The following is a 17,026-nucleotide window of genomic DNA, read 5'->3' as shown; positions in this document are numbered from 1 at the left end:
ACTGTCGCCTGGCTTCCCTTGGTTAGTTTCTTTCGTTCCTTTCTGAAACTTCTTGAATGCTCCTGACGGCTTCTTTCGTTGTTCTTCCGAACTTTCCATTCTACGGGAACGGTACTCGTCCTCCAAGCTGGCTGCCGTTTGTAAAGTCTCTACGTTCGGCTTGTCCTGAATCCAGAGGCGCATTTGGTCCGGAATGGACGCATAAAACTGCTCGAGCGCGAACAGCACAACCAGACGTTGCTTGTCCTCGTATGCGTTGGCGCTCTTAAGTCATTCCTCTAACAAACTCATGGATCTGTAGGCGAATTCTGGAAATGATTCCCCTTGCCACGCCTCGTATTACGGAACTTCATCCTCAAGGCTTCTGCTGACAAGCTGTACCTTCGCCTCAACTGATGTTTCATTTTGTCGTAATCATGAGCATCTTCATCTGGCATTCTCGCGATTACATCGGCTGCCTCATTTGGAAGCAATGCCAACAGGCGTTGCGACCAAGTCTCTTTTGCAAGTGCAGCTCTTGTACAAGTCCTCTCAAAGTTGACGAGATGCAAAGTGATGTCACTGCCAGCCTTGAAAGGTTGCATGTATCCTCGCATATCGAAACTGTCATTGCGTTCAAGTTTATGCAGTTGCATCTCTTTTAACTTCAGTTCTACTTCTCGTTCTTTGAGACTTTCCGAGACTGCCCTGCAACACTCCTCGACTTCGTCGTCGTTTGCGCCGCATTTGGATATCGCTTCGATAATCGCAGGCTTCCGCATAGACTTCTGCACAGGGATACCGAGCTCTTCAGCTAGCAGCACTATGTTGGGTTTCGTTAACGACGTGAGGATCATGACTGCTGTTAACAGGTGCTACCCTGATATGTACTACTATTTAGCAAAGTCAACAACAAATACAAAAGAACCTCGACTACCAAGTAAATGCTGCCAATGCTCCCAATGAAGTGAAGCAAGCCGTGCTCTCACCAAACCGGACGCCAAGGCCGCCTTCGACGCGCGCTCCATACCGTCGCCACCGCTGCCACCAGCTGTTACGTATTCGGCGGCTGGACGACAGCCGGCCCAGGAAAGGGACTACTCAAGCAGTGCCAGGAAGACAATCCCAGTTTATTCACCTTGCGGCGCGTTTTTAAGCGCTACGCAGCCAATCGCAGGTTGGCACGAAAGAAAAGAAAACAGCAAGATAACAGCAAGCGGGGCAATGTTATCAGAAAGCCCCGACGTAGAAAGAGGGCGAGTACTGCGAATGTTACAACGTCAGACAATCCCAGCCGGCCCAGAGTCTTCCCTCACGGCGTGCCTGATAAGCGTATTATATCTTAACAATACACTATGTTGGGCCAGTTCGCGAATCGTTAACTGAAAGACGTGGCGCAAGGTTGGAACCGAGAATAACCGGCGTTATTTCTCTCTTCTAGGTTTTTCTCGGTTCGAACGTTGCGCCACTTCTTTCAAGTAAGCGTATTGTACCTATCGCACTCACTTGCATCATACTGTGGGCTTGTTACGGAGTACTTAACGTTCCCCTATTTATTAGCCTGAATGCATAAACATGCCGGCGACCTCAATATGACTAGCCACAGCCAACTGACAAAGCAAAATGCACATGTATAATCTATGTTACAGGAATGCATAGATTCAACTAGTTGTACAATATTTCCGATGCCTAAACAGAAAAATAATTTTCACCTTTATAACTCCAAGGCCATTCGCTAAGATTTTTCAATAATGATAGATGCATACTTAGTTTTCTCTTAGGACACGTTGATTGTCCTGCTAAGAGAGACGTATGAAAATGTCGTTCTAGCACTTGCTACATAACATTATTGAACACTACCGAGGAATTTTATTCGCTCATGGGCGCCAGCTTTCACGACGGCTGATGAGGTACGCTGACGACGTCAAGGATGATGATAGATGTTTTCTGACTTCTCCTATGATTGTTTTTTTTTTCCTTTCAGACAAAACTGGCTGAAAATTGCCGCGCACATGTCCACAGCGTCGTACCCATCCCCTTACACAGGCCCGAACGCGCCAGCGTGCCAGCACACATGGTTTTGTCTGCGTTACGCCAGGCTAGGGCAGCATACGGCAGCCCGGGCCCCTAAAGTGATCTGCACATATCACCATCAAGGCGGTCGAAGAACAAGAGGAAGAAGACTTCTCCTTGTCGCGAGCGCGCGCTCAATATGTTGCAGATGGCTATGCTAGGCGGGAGAAAGGGGACGGTCGCCAATGGAACTACGGACAAAGCCCGCGCAAAAGCTGCTTCGCATCTAAAAATTGGCAGATCACACGCCTTGTGCTAATCAGTTTCATGCGGAGCGCGGGGCGCTGTTTTAGGGCCCGCTCACGCTAGCGGCAAGCCTGCCGCAACGGCGCGGTGCCGCAGAACGTCCGCCGTCGCCGCACGCGCGAGAGCTGTCTTACTTGCACGGCAAGCTTCGCCGGCGAGCCTCCGAAAAACATGGCCGCACTGATAAAAGCGGTTGTCGTCCACGTCGAATCTATCAAGTGGCCACCGTGCGCTCTGTAGCGCGTAAGCTCTGAATTGATGCTTCCATTCGCTTTAGATTCATGTCCTTAAGCTTCGACAGCAAAGTGTTCGTACCGATTCGGCCCCGTTTTGGAGAGCCGTACTAAAACATCGATGCTGTAGGCTTAGCGAGTCGCGAAGGGCGCTTCCGAATGCTCGGGGGACATAGATTACGCGTTTGTTAGTTGTTTCTAATCCTCCATAGCTGGCGCCACTTGACCTGGCGCCAGCTTGGGGACATTTGGTTTTACGCGACGCTTTCTTTAAAGGGAAGCTGAAGCACTTTAAAAAAAAATGACTTGGGAATGTGTAATCATAGTTTGATCCTTGCTGAATTCGAAAACCAATGTAAGAGTTCACAGAAGTAGCGCCAGCTTGGGGTCACTTTATTTGGTTTTACGTGACGCTTTTTTAATGCCGGACAGACTAAAACGCTCTATTGACTGCTAGAACCATGCCTGACAACGACACACACGACATCCGCACTTCTAGGCGTGAAAAACGCGGAGCAGAAAGAAAGCATCTCGAAGCGTCCACCGGTAGACGCACACGACGCGGAAAGCCGAGTGCAGATGACGCGGCGCGCCGTAGTCATGGCAACCGCTCCTTCGTCACTGATTGGTCACGTCGCTCTCCGGCAGCCGGCGAACGGAGCGAAAATGGGTCTTGGACCTATTCTTCGAACGGCAATGAACGGCTGACGTGCGCGAACGCAATCGCTTGCGCACGGCAGCCTGAGAATCGCAAACGGTGAGCTGCCGTGCCGCTAGCGTGAGCGGCCTTTAGGGGCGAAGCTCCTTATGCCGCGGGTCTGTCCATCCTCCGTTTGTTCGTTCTATTGTAGTAGCCACCTCTACTTCGTGAGAAGCGCGCGTTCTGGTGTGCAGTAGAAGAAGACGACGTTGGCGAGCGAGACTCTCGTGCGTGTTCGCCTGTGAGGCGTTCTTTCTTCTTCACTACGTCTCGTGTTTTGAACGACGCCCGAAGACAACATTTCAGAAATAACGTGCCATGAGGCTCCCTCTTGGCGCACATTTTCTTTCGCTGGGAGACAAGGCTACAGAGACCCACCCACGAGATAGCCGTTAATTTTGCAGTGGTCGAACGTCCTGATAAATTAGTTTCGTTCTCTTATGTTTTCTTTACTTGTTTTTGCCTTCTGTAGTTTCCCGTCTACCATGTAAGCCTAGCTGGTTTTATGCCACTCTTGTAGACGATGTGGAACGGGACGCCATAATTACTACGGTGGACATTCTCTATGTTACCGAGACGTGGAACGCCAAAAGACCGTACATCAAACGATACGTTCCAGTCGTGTGCATCGATGATGCAAAACATCCTGCAGGTGGCGTGGCCGTATACGTCAAACAAACAGAAAAGGCACAAGATCTGAAACTACTACCAACGACACAGAGCCACAACGGTGAATATGCTGCCATCGATTTTGTTGGATGCATCATCATGACCATGTACCTTGCACCCAATTTGTCGAGTGGGAATATCAAGACATTCATTGACACGGCATCTTGTAATTATGACAAGTACAAGAATAGACTATTTGTGTTAGTTGGTGACCAGAATGTCGATATTACCAAAAATAACAATCAGTGGTTAATACAGCATATGGCAGCCAAATATGCTGTCACGTGCACGTCCTTTGATCATATGAAACCCACGACCATCTGAGGGACGCGTATAGACCTGGTATTTTCAAATTTCCAATTGCAACCCGTACAGGAACCGTTATCCCTTCATTTCACGGACCATAAAGCCGTGATAATGAAGGGACAACGCAAGCCAAGCATCATCTAATTAAGAAAAATAAAAGTTTGATGTTTGTAATATACACACAGTGTTTTTCACTCTTTATATGACGATTGATGGGGCGTTACACAGAAGATTCACGGTTTACCGATGATATCCTCCGGAGCTTCGCCCCAGTCGTTATCATTCACCACGTCGATATGCTGCGATGTTTTATCACGCTCGGACCTCGGCGGCAATAAAAAAGATACTACGTTTTGTTGATTGTCTCATGGATCAACCGCTGGAAGATGAATGCGAAACAGCAGAGAATGCAGATACCGCATGTTCGCGTTTCTTTCCATCCCCACTTCCCGTGTTAGTTTTTCGTGCAAATATATAATAGTAGTTTACGAAAGCATAAAAGTGTAATCCTATTGGAACGTCTGCTGGTACAGTGCATGAAACTACCTGCTGGGTAAACAAAATTACGTAGTCTTGCGCTGCTATGCGCGCTAAGATGAGATAAAGTTGATTGATAAATTTGATTACAGAAAGTAAACTTGAATAGTAAGAGGGCACATTTCGCGTGCAACGTTGTTCCAAGAATGAGAAGTATAGGAAGTAGAAAAATGCAGGTACGTGATCTAAATTTCATTGCATCTCCCTTTTCTACAAATTTTGATCAGTTACTGTGTGTGGAATTTCACCAATTATCTTGTCACGGGAATAAGAAAATTATAACATTTAGAGTGTGTTCTACTTGATCAGTGATGTAGATGGAGCTCTGAACACGGGAGGGTAATTAGGAGCACACATGTGCGTTGTAAAATGTTGTTTAGAAGGTTTATATTTAGTAGCTTTAGGTTTCCTGCTGTAGTTTTTATTTTTCACAGTTACAGTAAAATATTTATATTTTTAAATAAATTCTTTACATGACGCAACGCAAATCATCTAGTGATGGCAACGTAAGCATACGGGACTTCGTACATCTGATTCCGTACTGCAAAGTAGTAGTTACACCTATTTCCATTAAGTATATAATGCATGCATGATGATTGCGACTGCGTCATGTGTGCAGTGTGGTTCCTTACCTCTTCTATAGTTTAATTATTCCCCAAGTGTCTGTCCCATATGTTAGAACTCGCAATATGTAATTTTCCGCATGTGACAGTGGTAAACTGCTAGACAGAAGATGAGAGGCTTGCATCCTAAGCGTATGCAAATACTTAACTCGAAGTGTTTTGTTCATGCTTCCTCAATCGTTTATTGAACCTCACCAACTAGCCATTGTAACCTTTAGTCAAATATGAGTATACACAGAAGTCGAAAAGAGTCCCTTTTGTGTTACTGGGTGTTTCAGAGATGACTTTCTTTATGCTGCCTATATGTTACCTTTTAATTGTTGACATGATGTCTATCTTTAACGTTGCCGCAACGTGATGAATTGATTGTGTTGCAACATTATAAACACGACATCAAGGTCGTCCCATAAACGTTAATACAACGTACCATTTCACTGTTTACAGTTGCGTCCCATTGGTTGCATTTAGGTAATGTTGGCTCAGCGTTCTGCGTTACTAGGAAATGTATCTCCGTTAAAGATATCCTTTAGACACAGCCTCCAGAAAGGTGAGAAACATGAAAGTCTGAAATGTAGTGGTTCATTGGGCATTTCGTGAGTCCTATGGAAAAAGGCAATTACAGTGGTAGAATTTCAACGTGAGCCCAAACTAGAAATATTCTGTGTTCTATTTGTTTGAAAATACATGTAACATGTGGCTACCAGAAAACAACCATGTATTACATTTATGGTTGACGTATGTTAATGCATGCGTGCCTCCTTCCATGCAGTGTTCTCATAAATAGGAAACCAAACTAAGGGGCTGAGTTGGCTTACCTCTGCAGAATCTACGCAGCGCAAAGATCGATCGAAGTTGGAGAATTATCAGTTAACTTAACATGATAGCGAACGGGAAAGTTAGTTCCCGGCAGGGGAAAGCGCATGTACAACATTGCTAGGAATTTCAGGAGAGCTTCTTTTTGCCCATGTGTGAAACTGAATGCATTTTTGAAATGGGTTCTCTAACTAGGCTCGCAAATGGCCATATAACAGAACCTGAGAAAACAATGGTATTCGTGGCTGACGCAATAGCTTATTTCTGTGCAAGCATCCCAGAAATATCTAGGTTCCCAAGCAGCAGCAGAATATTGTAATCACAACTGCCATCGCAGCAGTTCAGGAAATCGTTCAGGAAATCGCTGTTGAGGAAATTGTTCCTTGTTCCCCACATATCACAAAACTATGGTCATTGTAAACGGTTATGCGCCAGAGAACCTTGGTAAATCCCACTACTCTCAGCTGCTCTACTAAAATGAAGAAGAAAACTATCGTAATCAAACGGGTATGTGCCACTTTGCGGCCTATCAGAAACCTATCATCATCATACATGGTTACGTGCCACAGAAATTGGGCAAATCCCGTTACACACAACTTCCACTAAAAAGGATGAAAGCCACAGCTAGCCCCACAAATGGCCGCGAAGCGAGGGCAGTGAGCCGAATAGCCCGAGTACGTGCACAGAATACTAGGGAACGAGAAGAGCAACAGTGGCTGCGACAAGAAGCCTAAGCGATGGAAGGCCTACGCCAACGACGATGTACCCGCACATTAACCAGAGGTGCGAACGCTTGGTTTCAGCGCCCGGTTCTGTCTATGGAGTTTCGACGTCCGTGTCGCGTGTGTGACAGCCTGTAGTATAACTCGAACCTCTGTGCCCAGGGATTCAGCTTACAAACAACCTAGCATCATTTAGCTAAAACCTAGTTACGACCTAGAAGCAACCTAGAAAGAACCTGCATCACCTTGCTAAGGCCTAGAACCCACCTAGAAGCAACGAGATTAGTCTTTAGGACCGTCCAGTTGTGCTGTTTCAAGCCTTGTGCGGCTTAGTGAAACCTTCACCTGATTTCTGTTTGGCGTTCAGTTTGTTCCCCTCGTTCGCAAGGCTTTAATGGAAACCATCACAGTATGATGGAAGCTGGATTGTCCGTGGCCTTGTCCTTCGGTTTATGTTATTTTTATGTTGCATGCTTGCAGGGCTGTCAAAATGATGAACTAAGAAATGGGAAGCACAATCACCCGATGTGACAGTATTCGCGAAGGTGAAGAATACCGGAGTGGTTTTCTGCAAAAGTCCTCTAATATGTTTCTCCATATCAGTACTCGATAACTGAATACAGTTCGATTAGCGCCAGTTCGGAGGCTTCCGTGTTCTATTGAGTAAACGGACGGTGAATGTCCTATACATCGACTAACGAGAACTAGACGACAATTAACCCAAGGATTGTAGAGAGGCTCAATTCGGAAGCGTTTTGCGAAGGTTGCAGATTCGGTCCCTGTCGGCGGCAACGTATCTTTTCTTCCACTTTAATTTCTGCTCATTCATGCTGCATCATCTACAAATAACATCCCCTATACTTGCGTTGGCTTGATTGTCTCTTGGTTCTCGTTAATATTGCGTCAAACATCGCTTTCCATTAGTGTCGTGGGTATGTCTAATCATATGTATATGTTGTAAATGAACGTAATTGCTTGCGTTCAAACTGTTTCAAGCTGATAAGTGTCCTTCATTGTGAACGCGTCCCCTAGACGGATGCATGACACTTCACAATGTTCGAGCTCCTATATGCACGGTTGCAAAAATTACAAATGTCTGAAATATGCGTAGATCATGATAAATTATTTGTTAGTGGACACTCTAAATATCTAATATGTGTGACATCCATATTACAATGACCACGCAAGCTAAAATCGAAATCAGAAACATGTTTTCTACGCGGTGATCATAAGAACATAGAGTAATCGAGGTTCAGTTGCTATTGGATAGAAGGAGGACTCTAAGTCTGACATTTTTCACTGAAAATTAATGCCTTTTTATTGTCTCCGCTCGATATAATGCGAACGATCATTCCTCCTGAACATCCATTATGTGCAAATACCATTCTCGCACGTACCTGAAAAAGTTCAGAATGTCATTTAGGCAAATTAAAAAAGCACGTAACACTTTGCTTAGCCAAGTAGAATGTATTTGTAATAGAATTAGCAATGTAAAAAATCACTTGGAATGCTTATTTTTGAACTGCACATAAATGTGAGCCTCACTGGTATGTCATAATAGTTGGAGTACTCCTCGAGGTCGTCCGTGCGTGGTCTGTACAGCGAGGACGTCGCATTTTTCTCTACTCTGTTCGAGCTTTTTATCCTTTTCCTAAATTTTTATTTACCCCTTCTTTTTAGAGCAAGATGTCTCAGTGTATTCATTTATCTAACATGCATTAATGTACCATTCAGCAATCAGCGCACATCATGTATCGTTTTGTAATAGAAATTATATGGATACTCTCGACGGGTTTTACCGTTGGCGTCGCTGTCGCCGTCATGTTGCGTATAAAGTCCAAATTGCTAACATCCCCCCGCGCATCGCATGTGTTACACGCGGGTAAAAGTGCGCGAGTGGGAGAGACGAACGTCACTGAAGCAGAGAAAAAAGGAGGCGACCAATCTCTGTTGCACGGAGGGCGCATGCCAAAACATCTCTTCCGTGCGAGGCCTGCCGCCGATTGCTGCTCAAGCACTCAAGAAGAGAGGAAACGCCCCCCGCTCCCCGTCTTGAAGGAGCATGAAGGAACGCGGGGGTGGTGGGGGGGGTATATTTTGCACGTGCAACACTGTGAACGATGATGATGAGGGCGTCGTCACGATGGCTGGCTCACGCGCTATATCGGCAGGCATCTGCATACGGCTCGTATACCCTTCTACGTGCTGTGCTGTCAACACGAAGAGGTTTAGCGAAATCAGCTTCTTTCCCTGGAGCGGCCGTAATCTCATACACCAGGGTTTTATAGAGTTACACCAGATCGGAGCCAAAATAGTCAGCTGCCAGCCTTACTCCGTATATTTATTACAATTTGATGCTATCGCATCTATTGCTTCGCCCTTGCGGTGAAACTGTGATTTCTCGTTCACACCATGAGTACTGTATTGTCGCGCTGCTTTTTTTTGCCGTACTAACAAGCTTTGCCTCCCAGCTGACCCCTAATTAATGGTGCAGAGTGCCAACTTTTAGCTTTAAAACATGCTTGTGTTTCAGTGTTGTGTTGTTCGGCAATCTTCATCCTATACAATACTTCCAGAGCGACAGAAAGCAGAGCAAATGAAATGTCATGCCATTTAAAACGAGTTTATTACGCTATAAAATGAACCTTCGCTGAATTTTCAACACAACAGTACAAGATCGATGATCCACCTTTCTTGTTTGGAGGCACTCAGGCATCGTCGTTAAGGAGTCAGGTAAATCGGCGAATTTCCGACATGTGCGTAGCATTTGTGCATGTTTTGTTACTTTGGCACTTCTAAGAGTAATCTTACATTATTTTTAGATGTGAATCGAAACACTTTCAAAAGTTCATGGCAGGCACTTTCCCTAAGAATTGCTAAAAGTTGAATAGCGGGCTTCGGAGGATGGAAGAAATTTTCTTTAAAACTCTCAAGTGTGGCGGACGACCATAAATGCTCAAAGTGTTTTTATCGAAGGTACTTCACCAAGACGAATTCAATTAATTTTAAGGAATTACATTGAGGCCACGTAGCCTAGCACACAAATTCTCGGATTGGAGCATGCAAAGTATTCAATATCCTACGCCAACGTGGAATGTTAGTCACGTTTCATAAAACTTCCCGGAACAACCACTGAAGCAAGTTTTCTACAGCATCGCAGAGATAGGAAGAAATTTTTCGTGTCTGCTTGGCGCTGTAAAAAAGTAGGGAGGAAGATTGAGCTTCGCCTCAAAAGTAGAACGCGATTCAATAATCGGGCCCGTTTCGCATGTGCTTCTGAATCGGTTGTCTGCATTCGCTTCTCGTTGGACACTTCAACCGTGCCGGAATGAACGGAGCCACTGTCCCAGTTATATTGCCCGTTGAAAACTATCCAAAAGTGTGCAGTGCAAGTAAATTTACAAAGTGCCCACTGCGCTATCAATCTTCATGTCGCGAATTTTCGAACAACACACTACGCGTAAGTGAACACGCGAACCTGCGCATTTGCTCACTTTGGTGCGGTTTTTGCTGAAGCTGATTATTGTTATGTCTGAGGGCTATGTAATGCGTGGGCCTTTAACCAATTCGTTTGTTGTGCAATTCACACGTTTTGACGCCTGGTTTCATTGTACGCTTTTGCCGAGCAACATTAGATGCGCTAAGGACACTCCTCGCACTACATAACATTTATGTAGTGGTTTATTCCGATACAATTTTACAGCACGGGCGTGGCTCTGCGGTCGAACTGCTTCCTACGCAGGCGTCCTGGGTTCGACTCCCACTGAAACCTAAGTTTAAAATTTTCTTTATTTGGATCTCTCTCAAATTTGCGCTCATGCACAACGCCGTCTTTTCGCTCCCAACCGACGACACGAACGCCAACACTGACGTCGACATCGACAACGACACCGCAATTCCCGCGAAATGAGATCTCTGTCGCTATCACCTAAAAAAAATCTCGTTCTTGTGTAGCGATTGCTGTAGTTTTAAATCATGCGCAATATGCAGCTTTACTACTGTGAAACCTGAGGAAGGGCGTAGCATGGGCACCTAAGCGATTCCCATTCGTAGAGTTCCCACTGCTCCATTTACTAAACCGCCCTTCACGTCTATATTTCAGGTACACATGTAGGCTTTCCCCAGCACGAGCGAAATATGGTTAGGGAAATTCGCAAAGTCAGTGCTTGACATGCACCCTACTTCTTGCTGCTCATTATCGACTTCCTGCTTGCTACGGTACTTGATATACATGTCATCATGTTTGTGTACAGCGCGAGGAACGACGAAGACGGTAAGAACAGAAGGAACACGAACGAGCGCTGTCTCGCAACTGAAAAGATTTATTTGAATAACACATGTGCGTAAAAGCAGAAAACATATCAACACTGCGCAGAAGCATGAAAAAACCGATGGAAAGAGTAACAGCGAATCACCTAACGGCACACGTGCTGAGAAGATATGCCAAGCCTCCCTTACGCATGTGTCACCCATTCGGTTGATATGAAAGGCTACTACCACTTCTCTAGTGGTCTGGAAACTATGTTTTGACAATATCTTTGCATCGGCAAAGACAGGTGTGCAGCCACACGTGTTGCAATGCGATGCCAGATGCGAAGCGTTAGGATTTTTTAGCGAATTTTTGTGCTCTCTTAAGAGCACATTGATGCATCGGCGGCTTTGGCCCACATATGACCGCCCACATGTAAGTGGGATCTGATACACAATACCGCTCCTGCAGGGCACAGATGAGGAAACATGCTTATTTCCACAGTCACTTCTGTCATTGTCATTTCGCTCCATTTTCCTCCGACCCATTGGGCAAATTCTTGAAAGTTTCTCAGGAGCTGAGAGCGGTATTGTGTATCAGATCCCACTTACATGTGGACGGTCATGCGTGGGCCAAAGCGGCCGTTGCATCAATGTGCACCTAAGAGAGCACAGAAATTCGCTAAAAAATCCTAACGCTTCGCATCTGGCATCGCATTGCAACACGTGTGGCTGCACACCTGTCTTTGCCGATGCAAAGATATTGTCAAAACATAGTTCCCAGACCAATAGAGAAGTGATAGAAGCCTTTCATATCAACCGAATAGGTGACGCATGCGTAAGTGAGGCTTCGTTGTCTCTTACGGATAAGGAGCTCGCATATCTTCTCAGCACGTGTGCCGTTATGTGATTCGCTGTTACTCTTTCCATCGGTTTTTTCACGCTTCTGCGCAGTGTTGATAAGTTTTCTGCTTTTACGTACATGTGTTATTCAAATAAATCTTTTCAGTTGCGAGTCAGCGTTCGTCCGTGTCCCTTCTGTTCTTACCGTCTTCGTCGTTCCTCGCGCTGTACACAAACATGCTGCCGTACCAGCTAGCCCAACTCTCAATGCTGTTGATATACACGTCGTGTGCAGCAAGTTCCGTGAGGTGTGTCTCCCTTGAGATGGAGCAATGGCGATAGAGATGCGCTCGTGGCGGGAGCAATCGCGCTCTTCGCGAGTTGGTAGCGCGCCCTCTTGCACCGCGCGGGTGCCAGCCAGATGTTTCCGAAGCATTTTCAGCCATTTTAAGGTTATTATTGCGATTACGTCTTGTTTATTTCTGTTAAGTGTAATATTTCAGACCATTTTCGTTCATTTTAACGCGGTTTTGAGCACTGCTGTTCTGGTTTCGGGCCTTTACTAACCACTTGATTCCGAGCATAATGACGCCACACGTGTTTAAAATTATTCCTTCACTATGACCAGTGAGCTTACTTGCGCGAGAGTTCCGCTAAGCCATTACAATGAACATTCTGCGCTCTTTATGTTTTACGGGTGAACTGTTGTGAATACTGAAGCGAAAAAGTTACCAGAAAGTCATTTATTTCGTTGTATATGTATACTGCGCTTGACGATGCATCATTGATAATCATTTTAAAAGAATATTCGTTGGCTGCCCTAAGGTCACAATCAGTTAAATAGGGTATTTCGCATAAAATAATTAAGTATAATGCGTCCACTACCACTTTATTGCCTGCATGTAGCCTTCTTCTAAATTTGAACTTGTTCAGAAAAGATGCTGGGGCCAAAATTTAATGTTACTATGGATGTGAATGTTTTCTCTTTTTTTTTCTTTACTCCCACTCCTGTGAACACCCTGCAAAGGGTTAACAGTATGTTGAAAATAAAAAAAAAGATGTAATAAATAAAGAAATGAAAAGTGAGAAACCAGAGTTTTGGTCATTGAGTCACCGACTCCCGTTAGTAATGGTAAGGACTTCTTTCCCGTCAAACAGTTTTAATTTGAGGTAATAATACTTTTTTTTTCGAAAACAATTTCTTTTTAGTTTACAAATGACTTCAGATAAACATCCCCGATATTACTCTGTAAATTTTTGTTCCTACTTACGGGTGTCGACAATCTGATTTCTGAAAAAAATATTTGTCAGCGGGGTTGTTGGGATGACCTGGCACTTATATCTAATCCGCTTGTTAATATAGAACCATAAAAAGCAAGGTATAGAAGATGCTGTCTTGCTGCTTATTTGAGCGGTAATACGAAATGTATCTTACCTTGATATACATCACAGGGGCAATGACCTAAATATACATTCGTTAGACCCCTTGGTGAACAAGGCTCACCACGCTTGGCCAGTGGTTTACACTGTCTATACGAGTTGGTGTTCTGCAGGCAACATGTCCCTTCTTCGCAGACTGTATTCTCGGTGCACTGCTCGCCTTGCAGTCTGACCTGTAGTTGCGGTGGCAGAAAGAGCAACGCTGTCATATAGGAACGACACAAATGCTATGCATGTGCGTGCACCTTCATTACAACATCTATGATGAGACTCCCTCATATATGGCTACAGATAATGAAACCAACAAAAACATATGTTGCAATAATTAATGTTTTCTAGCTTAGGCTATAGTATGATTGCGATAAATTGAACTGATCAAATTAAACTATCTTGCTGCCGAGGGGGCCACACCCAAAAGCTCCACTACGTGGGCAGATCTGCTCTGATCGCGCAGCTCGCGCCACCGAACACGACATAAAAAAGAAAAATCGATAACATAAAAATACCCACTACCAATACAACATGAAGAATAAACCATACATGAAGAGCTGTTCAAAGAGTAGAAGGCGCCAGCGAAAGAGAAAAAAAAGATAACAAATTTCGTGAAAGCAAGATATGATACAGCGCAACGAAAAATCAAAATCCACAAATAGAGTTGTCGGTACCTGTGCGCGCATACATGTTGGCCTCAAAATATTTGCATCAGCATACGTCCAAAGCGAAATATGCGTACACCTGTGCTGGTGTACTGTATTCATGGATAACCATTTTCCGCCCAATTTTGACGTATACTTACATCCGTGTAACCCTGGCGTTATTAAGAAGCGCCACGCACAGCCATACAGAGCAACCTTTGCTCAATATCGTCACCCATCATCACTTCAAATATTTACAGCGAAGGATCAGACGGCGCTGGAAATGATGGCAACCAGACATGTGTATCACAAAGGCAAGGTTATTTTTGAAATAGAAAATCAGGAAAGTGAACACATCCACGGGATATTAAGCCAAGAAGGCAACCTTGAATGCATGGCTGATATTGTGAATGCCATGCGCCTGTGATAACCGATAACTACCTCATATGTTACTGATGACTGGCTGCTTCAAGACTTCGTGATCGACACTTTTAAAGGCGTTGCTGGTCGAGTGGGTTAATCGTCTTAAAATGAAAGCAGAACGCGAAAAGACAGCACAAACGAGGCAAGAAGGCGGCACGAGCGCTCGTATCGTCTGCGCCTGAGGACAGATGAGTGTACACGTCGCATGTCACGCTCCGGTTCCCGGATACATCCAAAGATGGCGTAAGTGACTCAGCCGTGAACAAACCGGTAGGCGCACAGCGAAACGGAGAAGAGCAGCCAGTACTTGAATTGGGCATAAGGTCACTGTGGCACGGGTGGGTGCGGCCGAGGCCGTGACAAGTCCTTTTTCGTGCATCTCTAGTCTACAAATAACGTAATCGCAGACACCCACACAGGATCACGAAATACCTTGATGATCACAGAAAAACAGAAGGCCAACACGGCAGAGCCACAGCTCTGCTGTCTGTGGATTCCTCACTGGGTGGAATTTGGGCAAGTTGAAGAGTGTGAATACGGTCGGACTTGTTTGGGGCAGCGCTTAACACACGGACAAAGACACATAGTAGACGCCACGGGCGCTGACGCAATAGCTGGATCCGAGCGGAAGATATTTGATAGGACAGGGCCCATTGTATAAGAAATATGTTCTAGCAAAACTTTGGTTTGGGCGAGCTGGTTCATCGTCGGACTTGTGGCGGAGCGCCCGTGGCGTCTACTATGTGTCTTTGTCCGTGTGTTCTTTAGCGCTGCCCCAAACAAGTCCGACGATGAACCAGCTCGCCCAAAGCAAAGTTTTGCCAGAACATATTTCTTATACAATGGGCCCTGTCCTATCAAGTATCTTCCGCTCGGATCCAGCTATTGCGTCAGCGCCCGTGGCGTCTACTATGTGTCTGTCTGTGTGTTCTTTAGCGCTGCCCCAAACAAGTCCGACGATGAACCAGCTCGCCCAAACCAAAGTTTTGCTAGAACATATTTCTTTTACAATGGGCCCTGTCCTATCAAGTATCTTCCGCTCGGATCCAGCTATTGCGTCAGCGCCCGTGGCGTCTACTATGTGTCTTTGTCCGTGTGTTCTTTAGCGCTTCCCCAAACAAGTCCCACGATGAACCAGCTCTCCCAAACCAAAGTTTTGCGTGAATACGGTGTTGGGGTGCCGCAAGCAGCGACAGTGGTCCGGCGCGTGTGCCTATCAATCCCAAGATATTGTTGGTTTTCCTCTGAATTTTTTCGGGCTATGTCCTCAAACACTGAAAACGGCGTCACCAGTACGTTCTTCGTCGCCGACGAACAGCTACTTTGAAACATTTATTTGCACTGCAGGACAAGTTGCACTGACAGCCCGGACGCGCCCGCGACTCAAGCCTTCATGGCCGAAGAGCAATCTGGACCGAGCAATGCCACAGCTGAAAGCAGCTTGACAGCGCCGCCTTCAGAAGAGGTTCAAAGATAACAGTGTCCAACCCCAATCTGTTTTCAGCGCTGAAAGCTTCATGAAAATAGGATCTCAGAGACACGGCAATTCCCTTATCGACCATTATTGTGCCGTAAGTACAAGGTTGGGTTGAGTATCATCCGAAATACCAAGGCTAATGTTCCACTGGCAAAGGAGCATGTCGCACAACAACACCGCTACGAAAATGTCGATTCGTGGAAGTTGTCCCAATATCTAGAACGCCCGTCACAATACACTCCTCTAGACGTTGAGGACAGCTGGTGCAGTGTCCGCCAACAAAAGAATAATACTGCTGCTGATCCAACAGTAGTTAGCCCTTTGTATCGCATGGCCATTCCAGTTGTGCAGGAAACCTACTTTCATATATGCACTAAGAATGCAGACAAAAGGTAGAATAACCAAGAGACGACGAAAATTTGTGTTTATGTCTAGAACTAAACAAGTATCCACATATCGGGATGCTGAGAATACCTGCTACACTAGGCCGATCATGTTCATTGTAGATTGAAACCTCGTTTGCATGTCGCTCTGTTTCGACGCGTTAATCATTATCATCCTCAGCGTTTAACACAATCGACGCTTTTATCAGCAATTAGACGCAGCCGTCATTGGTGTCAGGATCATCATCTTAATTGTTCATGGAGTTTCTGCTTGCTCTCTTAATAGCTCTCTCAACGTATTCATCATCATCGTTCCCTATCGCCATCGTAAACGCATTTATCCTCGTGTCCAACGCTTGCATCATCACCCACATCAAGACCATTTAGGGCGGCTGTCTTTGCGCACAGCTCTGTTTCAGCGCGTTCATCATCAAAACAAAACATCAAACAAAAAAGAAATTCCAATTTTTTTCTCGAGATAGAGGTCTTTATTCATGGATTTGCTGCGGCGTCGCTTGTTGCCTTCTTTAGCCTTGCTTTGTTTCTGTGGTTTTATGGCACTGATTATTTCGATAGCAATTATATGGACACTTTCGGCAGATTTTTGGAGTCGCTCTCCGGTCCCAGATATATATATATATAGAAGGTACAAAGAAAAATAAAGCAGAACAACAAA

The 17,026-nt window shown here is 45.2% G+C and overlaps 1 protein-coding gene across 16 annotated transcripts in view; it reads right to left on the bottom strand.

Moving 5' to 3' along the window:
* Window positions 1-8,193: 8,193 nt before the first annotated feature.
* Window positions 8,194-17,026, bottom strand: part of LOC119374702 (cuticle collagen 2C) — a 256,546-nt gene continuing 247,713 nt past the window's right edge. For all 16 annotated transcript variants that reach the window (XM_037644880.1, XM_049411049.1, XM_049411050.1 and 13 more), the window contains 2 exons: window positions 13,428-13,605; window positions 8,194-8,298 (listed from right to left, as the gene is read on the bottom strand). In XM_037644880.1, the coding sequence (XP_037500808.1) occupies window positions 8,270-8,298; window positions 13,428-13,605 (207 nt within the window). In that variant the 3' untranslated portion in view covers window positions 8,194-8,269. The remainder of the gene's footprint in view (window positions 8,299-13,427; window positions 13,606-17,026) is intronic.

Source organism: Rhipicephalus sanguineus, chromosome 11 (genome assembly GCF_013339695.2).
Source record: "Rhipicephalus sanguineus isolate Rsan-2018 chromosome 11, BIME_Rsan_1.4, whole genome shotgun sequence".
Classification (NCBI taxonomy): domain Eukaryota; kingdom Metazoa; phylum Arthropoda; class Arachnida; order Ixodida; family Ixodidae; genus Rhipicephalus; species Rhipicephalus sanguineus.
This window is presented reverse-complemented; position numbering and strand designations above follow the sequence as displayed.